This window comes from Zootoca vivipara, chromosome 11 (assembly GCF_965207765.1).
Source record: "Zootoca vivipara chromosome 11, rZooViv2.hap1.1, whole genome shotgun sequence".
NCBI classification, from domain to species: Eukaryota; Metazoa; Chordata; class Lepidosauria; order Squamata; family Lacertidae; genus Zootoca; species Zootoca vivipara.
Window position 1 is genome coordinate 18,819,000 of NC_142594.1, and position 13,954 is coordinate 18,832,953.

The window sequence follows — 13,954 nt, forward strand, 5'->3', positions numbered from 1 at the left end:
GAAAAAGCAGGTAGAAATGTTTATCCATCACTCAGAATTCTAAAACCTGGGCTCATCCAATGAAATTGCCAGGGCACCTGTGGATTCAGGACAGACAAAATGAAGCAATTTCTTCCGAAAAAAACCCTACATTGCTCCCTAGTTGTGACACTGGGAGACAGGGAAGGAGGTCAGATGATGCTGCAATCGGAGAGACTGGAGGGAAGGCAGATTGTCCCTTAAATAGGGATCAAGCCCTGTCTGCCTCTTCAGATCACCTTCAGAATGAACCAATCAGAGCCAATTTTCCCACTCTTGCCTCTTTTGCCCAACGGCTCACAAACATGTCCAGTCTTTTAGGCACCATTTAGGCCTTTTGGCTGAATGTTCTTATGGCTAATTGAACTGTTATAGGTGTTGTGTGGCTTCCACTTCATAGTGGGCAGAGGGAATGGAAGGACGCTATTTAAGCCCCTTACCGTATTGAACCTTATTAATTACAAGAAGACTGAAGGCTGGCAAACATGTTAGAACAGAAGCAGCATGGTTCTGCTAGATAGATAGGCTATCAATAGGTTTTAAATTGAAGGAGAACTTTTGTTGAGTTTGAAACGGATTAGGAGTTTGTGACTGAACAGATCTCAGATACAACCACAGAGCCTTATGCTATCTTTTCATTATTGGTATGACCTTTCACCCTTGCTAACCGTCTTGTTTTGAGTTTTTTCTTTTGCTAAGAAGAGAGATAGTATCTTCTTTCTTTAAATGTTAGTTCAGATTTCTGTTACTTTAATTCACTCTGCTCTCTGTTTCTCAGGGTTGTTTTTTTTTAAAAAAGAACCTGAATGTATAGGACTTAGAAGCATTGGGTCCAATTCTGCTTCTTATAGAAACCACATATTGCTTGATTTCATTTGTCTCCCTGATCATTTTTGGCATTTAATGGGCAGCTAACATAGTTTTTAGAGCAATTTTTTTGGAAACAAGTTGTTATGTAGGATTTCAGGAGACATCACTCAACATCAGCTTCTTCAAAGGTGTATACGGTTCACACAGTGTCAGGTACTGGGGACACACACACACATTTTAAAATATATATGTATACAAAATACAAAAATTGTATAAATACTAGGAATGTGCAATAGCCACAAGATTCACCATATATTGGCATCAATAGTGATGCTGATCTTGTGATGAAAGGCAGTATATTAATGATAATAATAAATCAACAAATAATAAAACAATGGATTTGGAATTGCTCTGATTTTTCAGTTCGACTTGTTGTTTGGATCTGAAGAAGATCTGTTAAAGCCAAAACCCTGTCCTTCCCACATTTACTATAATGGGGAACCTAAAACTGACTGTAGCTCTTTTCCTTCTCATAAGTGGATGAAATTTGCAGGCAAATTTGCAGCTCCTCCAGAGTGGATTAAATCTGCCAAATTCCATTAAGATTCAGCCAGGATTGTGTGTGTGTGTGTGTGTGTGTGTGTGTGAAGTTTCTGCCAGAATCTGATGCAGTTGCAAGCATAGTTGCCAAGTCTGAGGGGATGAAGCTTGCCGTCTTTCAGAATTTTAGTTAAAGTGGTCATTTCACAAGGACAGGCTTATCTGAAGCTCTGTCCCCCCCACTCAACTGAAGGGGGTAGGGATCTTCCATCTCTGGGTGAAATTTATGGGCGCAGAAGTCCATTTTCAGTGGATTATGCCTCCCAAATTGTAGGCAGATCTACCCAAAGGCTTTCATGAAGGAATCTTTAGAATAGTTCCTTAAAAAAGAAAAAGTATAGCACTTTTTAAAATTTAGAATGCTTTTTTTAAATGGAATATGATTTAGAATCACGGAAATGTAGAGTTGGAAAGTACCACAAGGATCATCTAGTCCAACCCCTGCAATGCAGGAATCTTTTGCCCAACATGGGCTTGAACCCATGACCCTGAGATTAAAAGTCTCGTGCTTTATCTACTGAGCTATTCATGGTTGCTCCATCTGAGGGGAGAAAGCTCCCCAACTTTCAGAATGAGGGCAGAACATTGTGGGATGGATGAAATAAAAATCACTTAACCACCTGTAGTGTTTTGTGGGCACTCAGTCTGAAAACTGGCAACATGCTAGAGGTGCCCCAAGGTAAGTGGCTATCAATGACCAACACAACTGGGAGCCTACTTAAGGGATAAGGAGGCTTAGCTGAGTGGTTAAAAAGTGAAGGGAGAGCAATTTAATAATAACTTTGCTAATAATGTTGGACAGCCAGAATTCAATGTAATGAATCCGTAAATACATTGCAATGGAAGACAGGAGGAACAAGTTATAATATAAAGCCAGGAGAAAAGATATTGGCACTAAATGCATGCAGCAAAAGAGGTATGGAAAATCTAAGAGAAGTTTAAAACAAATGGAATAAAAAGTAACAATTAAAACAGATGTTTGTTGAGAAACAGAAAGGGGTTAGTATGAAAAGGAGCAAATAAATCACAAGACGCTGTACAACTGAACAGAGGGGGAGAAAAGGCAGAATGTCTCTACTCTCTTAAATTTCTCAAACATCCCTCCCACAAATCACTATGATTGCGGTGCCCTGGGAATATAATTCACTGTGATTAAAACACAGACCTGCCCATCAAAATGAAATATCCCTCTACTCCCCTCCTCTCCTCTCCACTCCACCTCCTCTCCACTAGAGCTTAGTACCTTTTCCTAGCTTGGTTGGGTGAGCGTTTTTTAAATAAAATTAAATAAAACAAGATGCAGTGTTCACTCTATTTTAAATGGCAAGTTGCTGTGTTCTTTTGGACACCCAGGTCCATAGAGTGATTCAGGAAATGAGGCGGTCTTTGATCCACCTCGTGATGCATTGTGAAGCACGCAATAACAACCTGGGACTGTAAAAACCTCACCTGAATCTCTCCCAATCACCTCATGCGGAGGTCAGCGAACACTTCTGTTCATGCTACCTGGAGTAGGGGGCAGTGACCCTGAACAGAGCCAGGATCCTGCAGTCACAAATGATATTTTGTCTCACTGTTCCTCTAATGATGTGCTGGAGAAGCAAGAGCATACCTTGCCTCCACCTAATGCCTGTCTCACTTCTGACACTGCTGGTCATTCACGTGGGGTGTAATATTGGAACTGATTTACTTGCGAACAGTCCAACATGCAGAGGTTAATAACATGTGGTCAGTTTCCCAGAGGTTAAGGTGTATTTGGGGGAGATGGTGAAGTGTATTTCAGGTGTTACCTCAGTTGTATTTTGCAGGAAGGGACCCAGGTGGCGCTGTGGGTTAAACCACAGAGTCTAGGGCTTGCTGATCAGAAGGTCAGCGGTTCGAATCCCTGCAACGGGGTGAGCTCCCATTGCTCGGTCCCAGCTCCTGCCCACCTAGCAGTTCGAAAGCACATCAAAGTGCAAGTAGATAAATAGGGACCGCTCCAGCGGGAAGGTAAACAGTGTTTCCGTGCGCTGCTCTGGTTCGCCAGAAGCAGCTTTGTCATACTGGCCACATGACCCGGAAGCTGTCTGCGGACAAACGCCGGCTCCCTCGGCCTATAGAGCGAGATGAGCGCCACAACCCCAGAATCGGACATGACTGGACCTGATGGTCAGGGGCCCTTTTACCTTTTATGATGCTAGAAATAAATATGGTGTATGGTATGGTATGGTATGACACAGTATGGCACGGTATACGCTTCCTCGTCCTCCCCATCATATGTTGGGAAATAATCAGACAAGGTCTTTGAATGATTGTCAGGTTCTACTATGGTTTTATGGCGTTTTGTGCTATTTTGGTGGTGGTGGTGTTTTTTACTTCAATTATGTATTGTGTCTTATCTACTGGAAGCTGTCTTGTGAAGACTTGACCCTAAAAGGTAGCCTAGAAAACTTTTAAACAAAAAAAACCTGAAGGCTAACCCCATCTGGCCTATTGATAGGCATCATTGTTTAAATACTCAGTGTTGGCTGATTGTTGGTTGATTTCCATCGCTTCTTTGCAATAACGGCACATCATGAATCATGATAGGCATGGGTGCTAGTAGGACCTCCCCCCTCCCAAACAAAAAAAACAGTTTGTAGTAATTTTTCTATTTAGATAATCACATTTCTGAAGCAGCTGTGTACATACGGTAGTAAATGGTCCCCGAAGACCTTTAGTCATTCGCAGGAATATTCCCTGTAGGGCCCAGTTGCAAGAAATTAATAAAGTCCATACAGCAAGTTCTATGTCTGGCAAAGATACAGTATTAGTTTGCCATGAATGATTAAAGGCAGTACTGTCATTAAAAGCCAATTACTGCATTTGGTCTAGCTCTAGGAAGATCTTTCACATGTAAAGCTTCCTACTGGGAACTGTTATGTAATGCTCATTACCCTTCACAGCATTTTGTTCAGAAATTCACAATAAACTTGAAAACATTCATGACACTTTAATTATTATTTCAATCTCTTGTTTTTTTGCCTGTCCAAGTAAGCATAGAATTTGCTTGTTTGGGAGCCAGTTTCTGGGGAATTCTGATGCGTTGGACGACATCCAGTCGTCATACCTTTGATGTTTTGTTACATGTGTGTGTAACAGAATATGCCCCACCGTACCGTTTAATTGGCATCTGCAGTAAGTCACCCTTTGAAGTAAGCAGCCAAATAGCATAGGCATGCACAAGATAATTACTGGTAAGTGTTGGAGAGTAAATGTACGTGATCGTGATCGCACCACACTGGTTGATGTTTTCCTTTGAGTAGTTCTATTACTGTGTCACTACAGGTAGAGGGATGCCTGAATTAGTGTGGCCACTGGCACATGACCAAAAAGAGTAATTGCAAGAAAAGAGTACCAAGGAGAACATGGATTGGCACAGTGTAGGGAACTTCTTCAAACAGAGGGTTGTCTTCTGACAGCACTTCAAACAGAGGACATTGTAAGGACCGTTCCCACATCAAATGGGGGGGCGACTTTTGCGGGGTCGCGCGCAGCCCCCTGGATCCCAGTGCGTCTCCTGGTAGTTCAGACTGGCTTCATCCCCCCCAGGCTGGATGCTTGGGGTCTTCGCCTACCTCAGTCAACCGCCCAATCCTGCCTGGGGAGGCGTTGCCAGGGGATTGGCCAGGTAAGGGGATGGGCCGCCCTGCCCACACAACAGAAGGTGTAGCTTACCTGGGAAGTGGCAGTCGGCTCCAGAGCTTCTCCCACCCTCCACTCCCTCAATTAAATCTTCTTTTGCAGGTTAACCTCTTCTCCACAGGTACGCAGGCACTGCTACGTCAAGATCACTGTTGAAGGGCCGGAAATGAATTTTTCCTGCATTGGCAGGTTTTGCCTTTCCCGTAGCAAAACGTCACAACTTTGGCGGTTTCAGGCCTTGGGCGGAATCCTTTAATTTGAAAGCATACAAGAAAGTGATTGTGAAAATTAGGAAAGAATTTTTTGATGATGTAGTGATATGATAATTTAAGTACCTCTAAAACGCCATTTTCATGAAGGGCATCTGCTTGGTTTATCACAAGGCTTCAGATGCTAACAGCTTTAATATGAAAAAGTTGGACACCACAGAATTTGAGGTGGCTTTGTAGGTACGGAAGGCGTGGAGAGTTTGATTGCCTTCACAAAAAGAGGAACATTTGAGACAGCAGCTGCTCATTACGTTGCTTTATCTATAGATGGCAGTTTTTTTTCTGGCTGAATTTGATGGCTTCAAACAGATACATATTTCTATCTCTAATGTGTGAGAAGCAGTTTATCATAGTGTTACACTTTTCATTGATACGACGAGAAGCAGCAATTCACAAAAAATATGTAAAAATGCTATAACTTATTATGTCGAATTTCAAATCACTGCCTAATTATTTATCATAATTACTGAAGAAACACTGAATAAATCAGCTATAAAGGGATGAGTCATACATGACAGCACACCCAGAACATGCATTTTTTAAGTGCTTAGCATCATTGGTTCCCATCTGTATTTAAAATGAGTTTATAGGGATTTCTTTTTTCTTCTATTATTAGATATTTTGACAAGCAAGTTCTCTCTGCTGGCTCTTTTCTTTATTCCCAATGTTGATTATTGATCTGGTGGATAGAGTACTGAGAAAACCAGCCGTGTTTCACAGGCATAGAGATGTCCTGGGTAACATTATGTGCATTTCTAGAAATAATTATTAACACGACCATGTGGATCGACAGACCAGGTTATCTGCTGATTGCGCACAATGTAGGAACTCCCTCTCATTAGCAATATAAACTTTCTCTGTAGCTATATCCATGGTATGATATCTTTAAAATCTTAATGTTAATATTCAGCTATGTGAGCTCTGCTCATGTGACATATCTGTGGATATGAACCTGCAGATGGGGAAAAATGGAACTGGGTCCACTGGCCCCATGCATGCTCAGTAGAAAATCTGGAGGCCACGTTTCCAAATTCAACATATAGTGCCAGTGGAAATGATCTTAGCTATAGTTTGTTACAGGGACGCGGGTGGCACTGTGGTGTAAACCACTGAGCCTAGGGCTTGCCAATCAGAAGATCGGTGGTTCGAATCCCTGAGACAGGATGAGCTCCCGCCAACCTAGCAGTTCGAAAGCATGTCAAAGTGCAAGTAGATAAATAGGTACCGCTCTGGTGGGAAGGTAAATGGCGTTTCCATGCGCTGCTCTGGTTTCACCAGAAGCGGCTTAGTCATGCAGGCCACATGACCCAGAAAAATTGTCTGCAGACAAACGCCACCTCCCTCAGCCAGTAAAGCGAGATGAGTGCCGCAACCCCAGAGTCGTTCACGACTGGACTTAACTGTCAGGGGTCCTTTACCTTTACCTTATATAGTTTGTTACATTTAATGAACAGGGCTGCATAGTTTTGTTCTTTCTTGAAGAAGAGACTAAAGATAAGAAATTATCTGATAGATGTTGTAGCTATAATGCTGGAGATACTTTATTGAGATATATGGTGTGGGCATGCTTTTGGTCTGAGGTGGTCGTCCGCATTGGTTTTGTACTGGTGAAATCATTGATATTCACAGGTATCCATGTACTTTTAAATTATATTCATGTAGTATGAGGTTCCGCCCTCCTCCTGCCTTTCAGTGTTTTTAGCCAATGAGTGTTCAGAGTTTCTACTGATGAATGCTTATAGAGAAATCTAGAACCCTCAAACGGCTTCAAAATGACCCAGGAATCCTTTCTCTAAACAATGGACGTGTGTCATTTTGAACTCATTCTATGAGCTTCCTTTGTATGTGGGTCACTGTAGATTTTTCTTTAGATTCAGACAATGGAGAATTACTTCCACTCATTCGAAGCTGCCCACCCCCACACTCCTGTCTTTCCTGGTGCAGAAGTGATTGTTGCCCAGGGAAATAATTGTCAAATCTGGGGTGTATTTCAGTATAGCTATGGCTGTGTGACTAAAGTAAAAGGTAGCAGCAAAAGTAGAAGTTCATGGTTCTGCTCCCCTCAGATTTGATTTAATTCCAACACACACACACACACACACACACGTTACCTTTACAAAAATTACCCTGTTGACACAAATACAAATGAAACTCACCATTGTACCTCCATAGTACCCTCCAACATTCCTCATGAAAATAGAGACATTTCATTCTAAACCACAGAATATCCCTATTTTCATGCAGAATGTTGGAGGGTACCACTACCCATATTTTGAGAGGGGGGGGTGTTGTGATTGAGAATAATGGGTTACACCAGCTCTGCAAATTCACCCAGTGTTGATATTCTACATTTGGGGGTAGGGGAAGCTGAGAGAGGGAGAAATAATGCACAACAACCCTCGGTAATCCTGTCTCTTGGTGTGTTGGTTATTTTTATTTAATAAAGAAAATTTGGTGTACGTGTGGCCAGGGGTACGAAGGGGAAGTTGACAGTAGCAGCAATGTATGGAGAGGATGTGTGTGAATAAATGCTTTCCCACCCTTGAGAGAAAAATAGGCCAATCCTTGGGGATGGGCTGTTGTTGCTGGTTTAAATTCTTAAATGGGTGTATCCATGGCAAAGCTTCAAAGCCTTTTTTGCTCAGAAATAGAAAAAAAGAACAAAAGAGAAGGGTGGCTTTTTGACCTTTGCTGAGAGTATTGCTGCAGTTATTATGAGGTATAAATAAATAATCACAAGACATACTCTTAGAATACGGTACTTGCTGTTTAACAGTTTAATCTGGAATTTATCCAAGCATGTGCACCTGAACCTTGGTTGCTGTAAATCTTAATTCTCTTTTGACTCCTGACCTCTTCAATCAGAAACTGCATGCCTGATTTTGCAATGAACATAGCATTGCTAGCCTAGGAGCAATGGAACAAAGAGCTACAGTGATGTAACCGGTTCACAACTCATTAAACTTGGGTTGTTTACATGCATCCAGGTTGGCATTGGAAGAGAGCGAAGCTCTTGCTTTTTGACAGGCAGACATTCAATAGGTTAGGCATACAAAAAACCTGCATAGCGAAAGTGGGAAGGGATTTCCACAATGTCACAAAGAATGTCCTCTCCTGGGCTCCCCCCCCCCAAGCTACCTAGTATGGCAAAACTACCAATCTTAATGTTTCAGAAGGTCTGTAGGGAGGACACCATCATTTAGATCAGGCGTAGGCAACCTCGGCCCTCCACATGTTTTGGGACTACAATTCCCCCATCATCTCTGACCACTGGTCCTGTTAGCTAGGGATCATGGGAGTTGTAGTCCCAAAACATCTGGAGGGCCAAGGTTGCCTACGCCTGATTTAGATGGTTGGTTAGAGTGTGGTGCTGGCAACGCCAAGGTTAAAGGTTCGATCCCCGTAAGGGGCAGCTGCATTGCAGAGGGTTGGACTAGACGATTCTCAGGTCCCCTTCCAACTTTGATTCTGTGAGATGGAGGCTAAGTTGTTTAGGGCTTTGAACATTCATTTGAATGGGGGAGGGAAAGGGTGACCAGTCGATGTTTCCAAGTTATCTTCAGTGGCAGACCCATGTAGAGTGTAGATCAGGGAGTATAGTGGCCAAATCATCTGTGCCCAAGTTGTATGCCCCTTTTGCCAGTGGAGCAAAATACATGCCACCTTTATTCTATGTTGCAGAGTAGGTGCTTTGTCTCACCTCCAGGATGGCAGACATAGCTATAAGGCTTAGTCTTACCAACTTTAGGTCAGCAGGCATTTTCCTTGGAGGCAGCTACAAGTAAGTCATAAAGATGAGTCTGGGAACTCTTGGGTATGCTTGGGCCCATAGCTTGTTGTGAGTTTAGTTTCTCTTTCACCTTTCTTCCTTGCTTCTGTTGTAGCAAGTAATATTATTAAGTAAAGGATCCAGTTGAAGTTTGTCTTACCTGTGTTGAGACAAAAACCTACCCTGCAACATTTGTTCAGGCAAATCATGTTGGCATCCTGCTACTCAGATGTAAGTCCCATTAAGTTTAATGGAATTTACCCCCACGTAAGTGCATGTAGGCTTGTGCGACGAACCCAAGGACTTTGCCACCAATAAATATGCGACAAACCCAGTCCCGGCGTTGTCACTAAACTTTCGGGGATCCGCTGCCACCAATTATGTGACAAAATGTCCTCCCTCTCTATTACAAAAAATGCGACACAGGAATCCAGGGGTGAAACCACCCCCCCCCACTTATCCTGCCGCCTTAAAATAAACCCCTGTTACTTGGGTTCCTTAGTAAAGAGAGTCTTCCAGCTTACGTGGCCTGGTATCTTGATAAACTCTAGGCTGTTTGACGGACTAACCTCTTGCCTACAGTAAAGGGTCTCAGTCAGATTGATTCCCCACTGCAAAAGTTTGCCCTTTCCACTCTGGCAACTTTGTAGCACCCCAGGTTATCCTCCTAAGCCTCCTCCGTGTAACTCTAAGACACAAACCGTTGCCTCTATTCCGGAGGTAAGTTTTGTCCTCTATTGAGCCACCACTTCTGTGAGTTTAGATACCCAGCTGGAATAACTAAGCACATCCACTAACATTTAAGAAAGCTTTATTTAGACTAGATGACTTTTAAATGCGTAATGGTTTCATGTGTACAGGCTCTTAGATCATATTCTTAGTTTCAATTAACAATGGCAAGATAATATAATTCAATTAAACTCCTCAGAACACTTTAAGATCTCCTACGCCTACCCACACTCTCCCTCGCTCCCACAACCCTCTCCCCCGAATTAACTGCCTCCCATTCCTTTTAAACTCCTGGCAGTCCCGCCCCTCAGGAATGGAATGCGTCATTTATCCAGGAGGTTGGGGTTTAACTCTCTGCACCCTGGAGTTCTTTTGCCCACCAAGTCAATCCGTCACAGCTTGCAACCTTTAAAAAGCACCTAAACAGAACAAACAGACTTCACAAATGTGTATGGGTGAGAGTGTGTGTCTGGTCCACTTGCCAGCATCCCTTTCCTGTAGCAAACATTTGGGCACTTATCTAATATTTATTTTAAACTTTATAGGTTGGCAGCCTTCCCCTCCCCCTCCCCACAAAAATACTCTAGGAGAAAATCCTAGAGCCTAATATAATTCTAGTGCACTCACCCTCACTTGCCTGTCTGCCCTGGCTTTGGTAGGGACTGGGATTTATGGAGTTATATTTGGAAAAGCAATTCTGACTTGCTGTATCAAACAGCAATTGGCAGAGTAGAGATTTCTGCATCTGAACCGGCTTTTCTTAATCACTTTGGCTGCCATCCAAACCTCTTTGCATATAGAACTACAAGCACAAATCATGAGGTTCACATTTTAGAGATGCATTTTGTAGCCTGTCGAATCCTAGATCCTTAATAAGAGAAATACACTTTGTGAGTACAGTACCGTATAGGAAAATTCTGTGTGCTTCGGTTGACATAGGTAAGCCCAGTAGATTTTTCTGTTGGGATGCAGGGTGGCATCTTCTGGAACCGGGGGCTAGATTATTATGCCTTTGATGTGCAGTCAGTCCCAGGTCATAATCAGTACCATAATAATAAATGTTCTCGTGTCCTATTTATAGTGCTTGATCTCAAGAGATGTTTGTTTTTCCTAGGATCCCTTCCATACAAAGAAAAACCAGCTGACTCATGTGTTTCATATCTGTGCTTGAAAAATGGTCATGGATTCTGTTTTAAGAGATCATGAATGCAGAATTTGATTCAACGTGTCAGCATTAAATTCAGATTTAAGGGTGCTTGCAGTTATTATTACTAGGTTTGGGCTCGAATTGATATCCCTTTTCCCACTGTTTTGAGGTTCACCTGATTTGGGATGGGCATTTCAGACAAACCCCCAAAAAGGGAGTTAAAGGAACTCAAAGTAGGTGGTATAAAGCAATTCCTGTCATTTGGAGTGGGAATGGGAGACTTACCATGGCAACAAGGCACACTCTCTCTCTTGGGAACCCCCAAGGAAAGAAAGCTCAGGCAGAGCCCAGGAATTGGTGGTGGGATGACAATAAATAAGTGGTCAGATGGAGAACAGGGAGAAGACTAGGAGTTGGTGGTATAGAAAGCTGAAAAGGTCACAGGGTTTAGTGAGCAGGGAGAGTTTGTGCCAGAGAGAAGTCCGGAAGCGGAAGCAGGAGACGAGGTAGGCCAAGAGGCAGAGATAAGTCGGGCTGGTGAAGAAGCCAGGGTGCCGCCCCCTGCTGCTATGACAAGCTTCCTGCCCCACCCCCCTGATCTCCCAGGACCAGAAGAGGTATGAAGAGGGAGCAACAGAGACAGGCACACCAGCATGGTCTCAGGTGGTTTGGGAAGGACCTGGGGAAGGAGGAGACTTAGGCAGCTGTGGGAATGCGGGGACCTTCAGTCTCCACAACTGCCTCATAGGGGCAAGATCTGCTGAGAAGAGTTGCTGTGCTCATTAGACCTGGCACTCCCTCCAAAATGGCTCGTCCCAATCCACCACCAGCAAATGGGGGTGGCAAATTGGAGGTCTCCATATACAGTTCTCTTATTCAGTTGTTCTGGAGAATTCAGATGACATAACTCCAGATCCATTTCTGTGTTTCCTCTGCAGTCTTCCCATTTTTTTCCAACTGCCACTTTTGTGGCCATTTTCAACTGCTTGAATTTTGATTGCACTGCAGTCCTTGCATGCTTATACAAGCATAGCCCTATTGTTTTCCCTCTGTGGAGCAGTGATTCTGCAATATGGGTAGCGACATGTGTGGCGATAGTTTCTTCTTCCATGCCTTTCTGCTTTCATGTTATATTATTACCGATTCTGCCCTATTAGTCTTTGAGAACAGAAAGTTTTGAGATTGCTTCCCAAAGAGACAAGGAAAGCATTTGTAGCTGAAATAGGTTGGCCATATTGCAAAAATAAAGAATTTTTCTTTGCATCTGTGATATATTTATCCTTTTTTGCACTTCAAATAAAATGCAAAATATGTCTCTCATTGCTCAATAATAAATATTTAAACATCAAAAAAATCTTAATGATTCAGAAATCTTGTGAAGCAAGCGAGAGCTAAAAGTAACTGCACAATGAGTCCTTGACACAATAATCCATTCTACTACTGGTTCTTTTCTATTTTCCCTTGAGTCTTCTATCTTAATTTCTGTGATAGCATGCTTCTTTCGCCATATTCTTCCCACTTGAGAGTTACTGCAGACACACACACAAAAGAGCCAAGAAGGAGAAATGACCCCACTTTCTGTGCTAGAAAAACACAAAATATGTGAATGTTGCAGCGAGTTTCTTTAACACTGAAGCAAGGGAGGAAACATTCAGATCTTGAGTAGTAGCTAACTAAAGTTAAGAAAGAACAGTTTGACATGTCAAAATGTTCAGCACATTTCTTTAGGATCCATCAATTTCTTGCAATGAGATTTTCCAAATTTGTGTCCGATGTACCCTTCAGAGCTCTTTGTTTCATTTGAACCCAATTTTTATTTTTTGCTTAAAAAATAAAATAAAATTGCTACATCTATACAGATAGAAAGATAGTGCTATCTTGGGCTGCAATCCTGTGCACACTTATTTGGAAGTAAAGCTCCTTGTAAGTAAAGACCTACAAGGGTTGTACTGCTAATGTTTAAAAAGAAAATAAGACTTTGGGTTGTATCCAGTGGGAGTCATACTCAGCATAAACTTGAATTAATGGACATGGCTAATGTAAGTCTGTTAATTTCAGTGGGTCTACTCTGTGCAAAGCTTGGTTGGATACGATCCATTGGCAGTATGTAAATTCCATTAAGCATTGTTAGCAAAATTGGCAGACTTCCAAGAGAATAGAAAAGCTTTTATTTCTCCTCCTTTTGTTGCAGATGGACCCAATTCAAAAAGCTGTAATAAATCATACGTTTGGGGTTCCTCTTCCTCACAGAAGAAAGCAAATCATATCGTGCAACATTTGCCAGTTGAGATTTAATTCAGATGTAAGTAGATAATTTATATCTTCTTAAAAATATGTATGCATGAGATAATGGGTTTGGGTTTTTGCTTTGCTTTACTTTGCTTTTTTGGCAATGGAACTTGTATGATATTATTTCACATTTGCCTCATGGTTATGGAGCAATAATGTATATGATTACTTGATACTCATCGGCTCAGCTTTTCTCTTTTGGTTCTCCTTTCTGCAATTTCAGTTCCACAGGTTGAATTATATATAGCTATAGATAAAGTTATATGGAAGCAGATAGGTGCCTAGGCTGACTGGAAGAAAACAAACCACAGTGCTGGGAAACTTCTCTTCAGCAGCACAGGCAAATGTGGTAGGGGTCTAAGGGGCAGGGGGAAAAGGCTTGGGGAAGAGCTGGACATGGTTTGGGGGGCTGGTGGCTTGCCACTTGGATGTAACATTCCTGATATTTTCTCATGTGTGTGATACATTGGCATATTTTAGGGTTGCCATATGTCCTCTTTTTCCAGGACATGTCTTCTTTTTCATGGGTAGAGCCATCATAGTGATCCATTGTTAGAAGTCCTCTTTTTTGCTCTTCAGAATATGACAACCTTATTTTCTTGCTTTTCTACAAAGTCTGGCATATATTGGCAACTGAAAAATACAGTGGTACCTCTG

The 13,954-nt window shown here is 42.3% G+C and overlaps 1 protein-coding gene and 1 long non-coding RNA gene across 18 annotated transcripts in view; one reads left to right on the forward strand and one right to left on the reverse strand.

The window, feature by feature from the left end:
• ZNF385D (zinc finger protein 385D) overlaps positions 1–13,954 on the forward strand; it is a 410,518-nt gene that overhangs the window by 310,219 nt on the left and 86,345 nt on the right. For 13 of the 15 annotated variants that reach the window (XM_088653767.1, XM_088653769.1, XM_088653770.1 and 10 more), the window contains one exon: positions 13,200–13,310. The exons of the other annotated variants lie outside the window; for them this stretch is intronic. In XM_088653767.1, the coding sequence (XP_088509893.1) occupies positions 13,200–13,310 (111 nt within the window). The remainder of the gene's footprint in view (positions 1–13,199; positions 13,311–13,954) is intronic. 15 annotated transcript variants of the gene reach the window in all.
• The window catches only part of LOC118091789 (uncharacterized), an 81,604-nt gene that overhangs the window by 11,813 nt on the left and 55,837 nt on the right, over positions 1–13,954 (reverse strand). For all 3 annotated transcript variants that reach the window (XR_015946312.1, XR_015946311.1, XR_015946310.1), the window contains exon 3: positions 5,128–5,344. This is a non-coding gene — a long non-coding RNA (uncharacterized LOC118091789). The remainder of the gene's footprint in view (positions 1–5,127; positions 5,345–13,954) is intronic.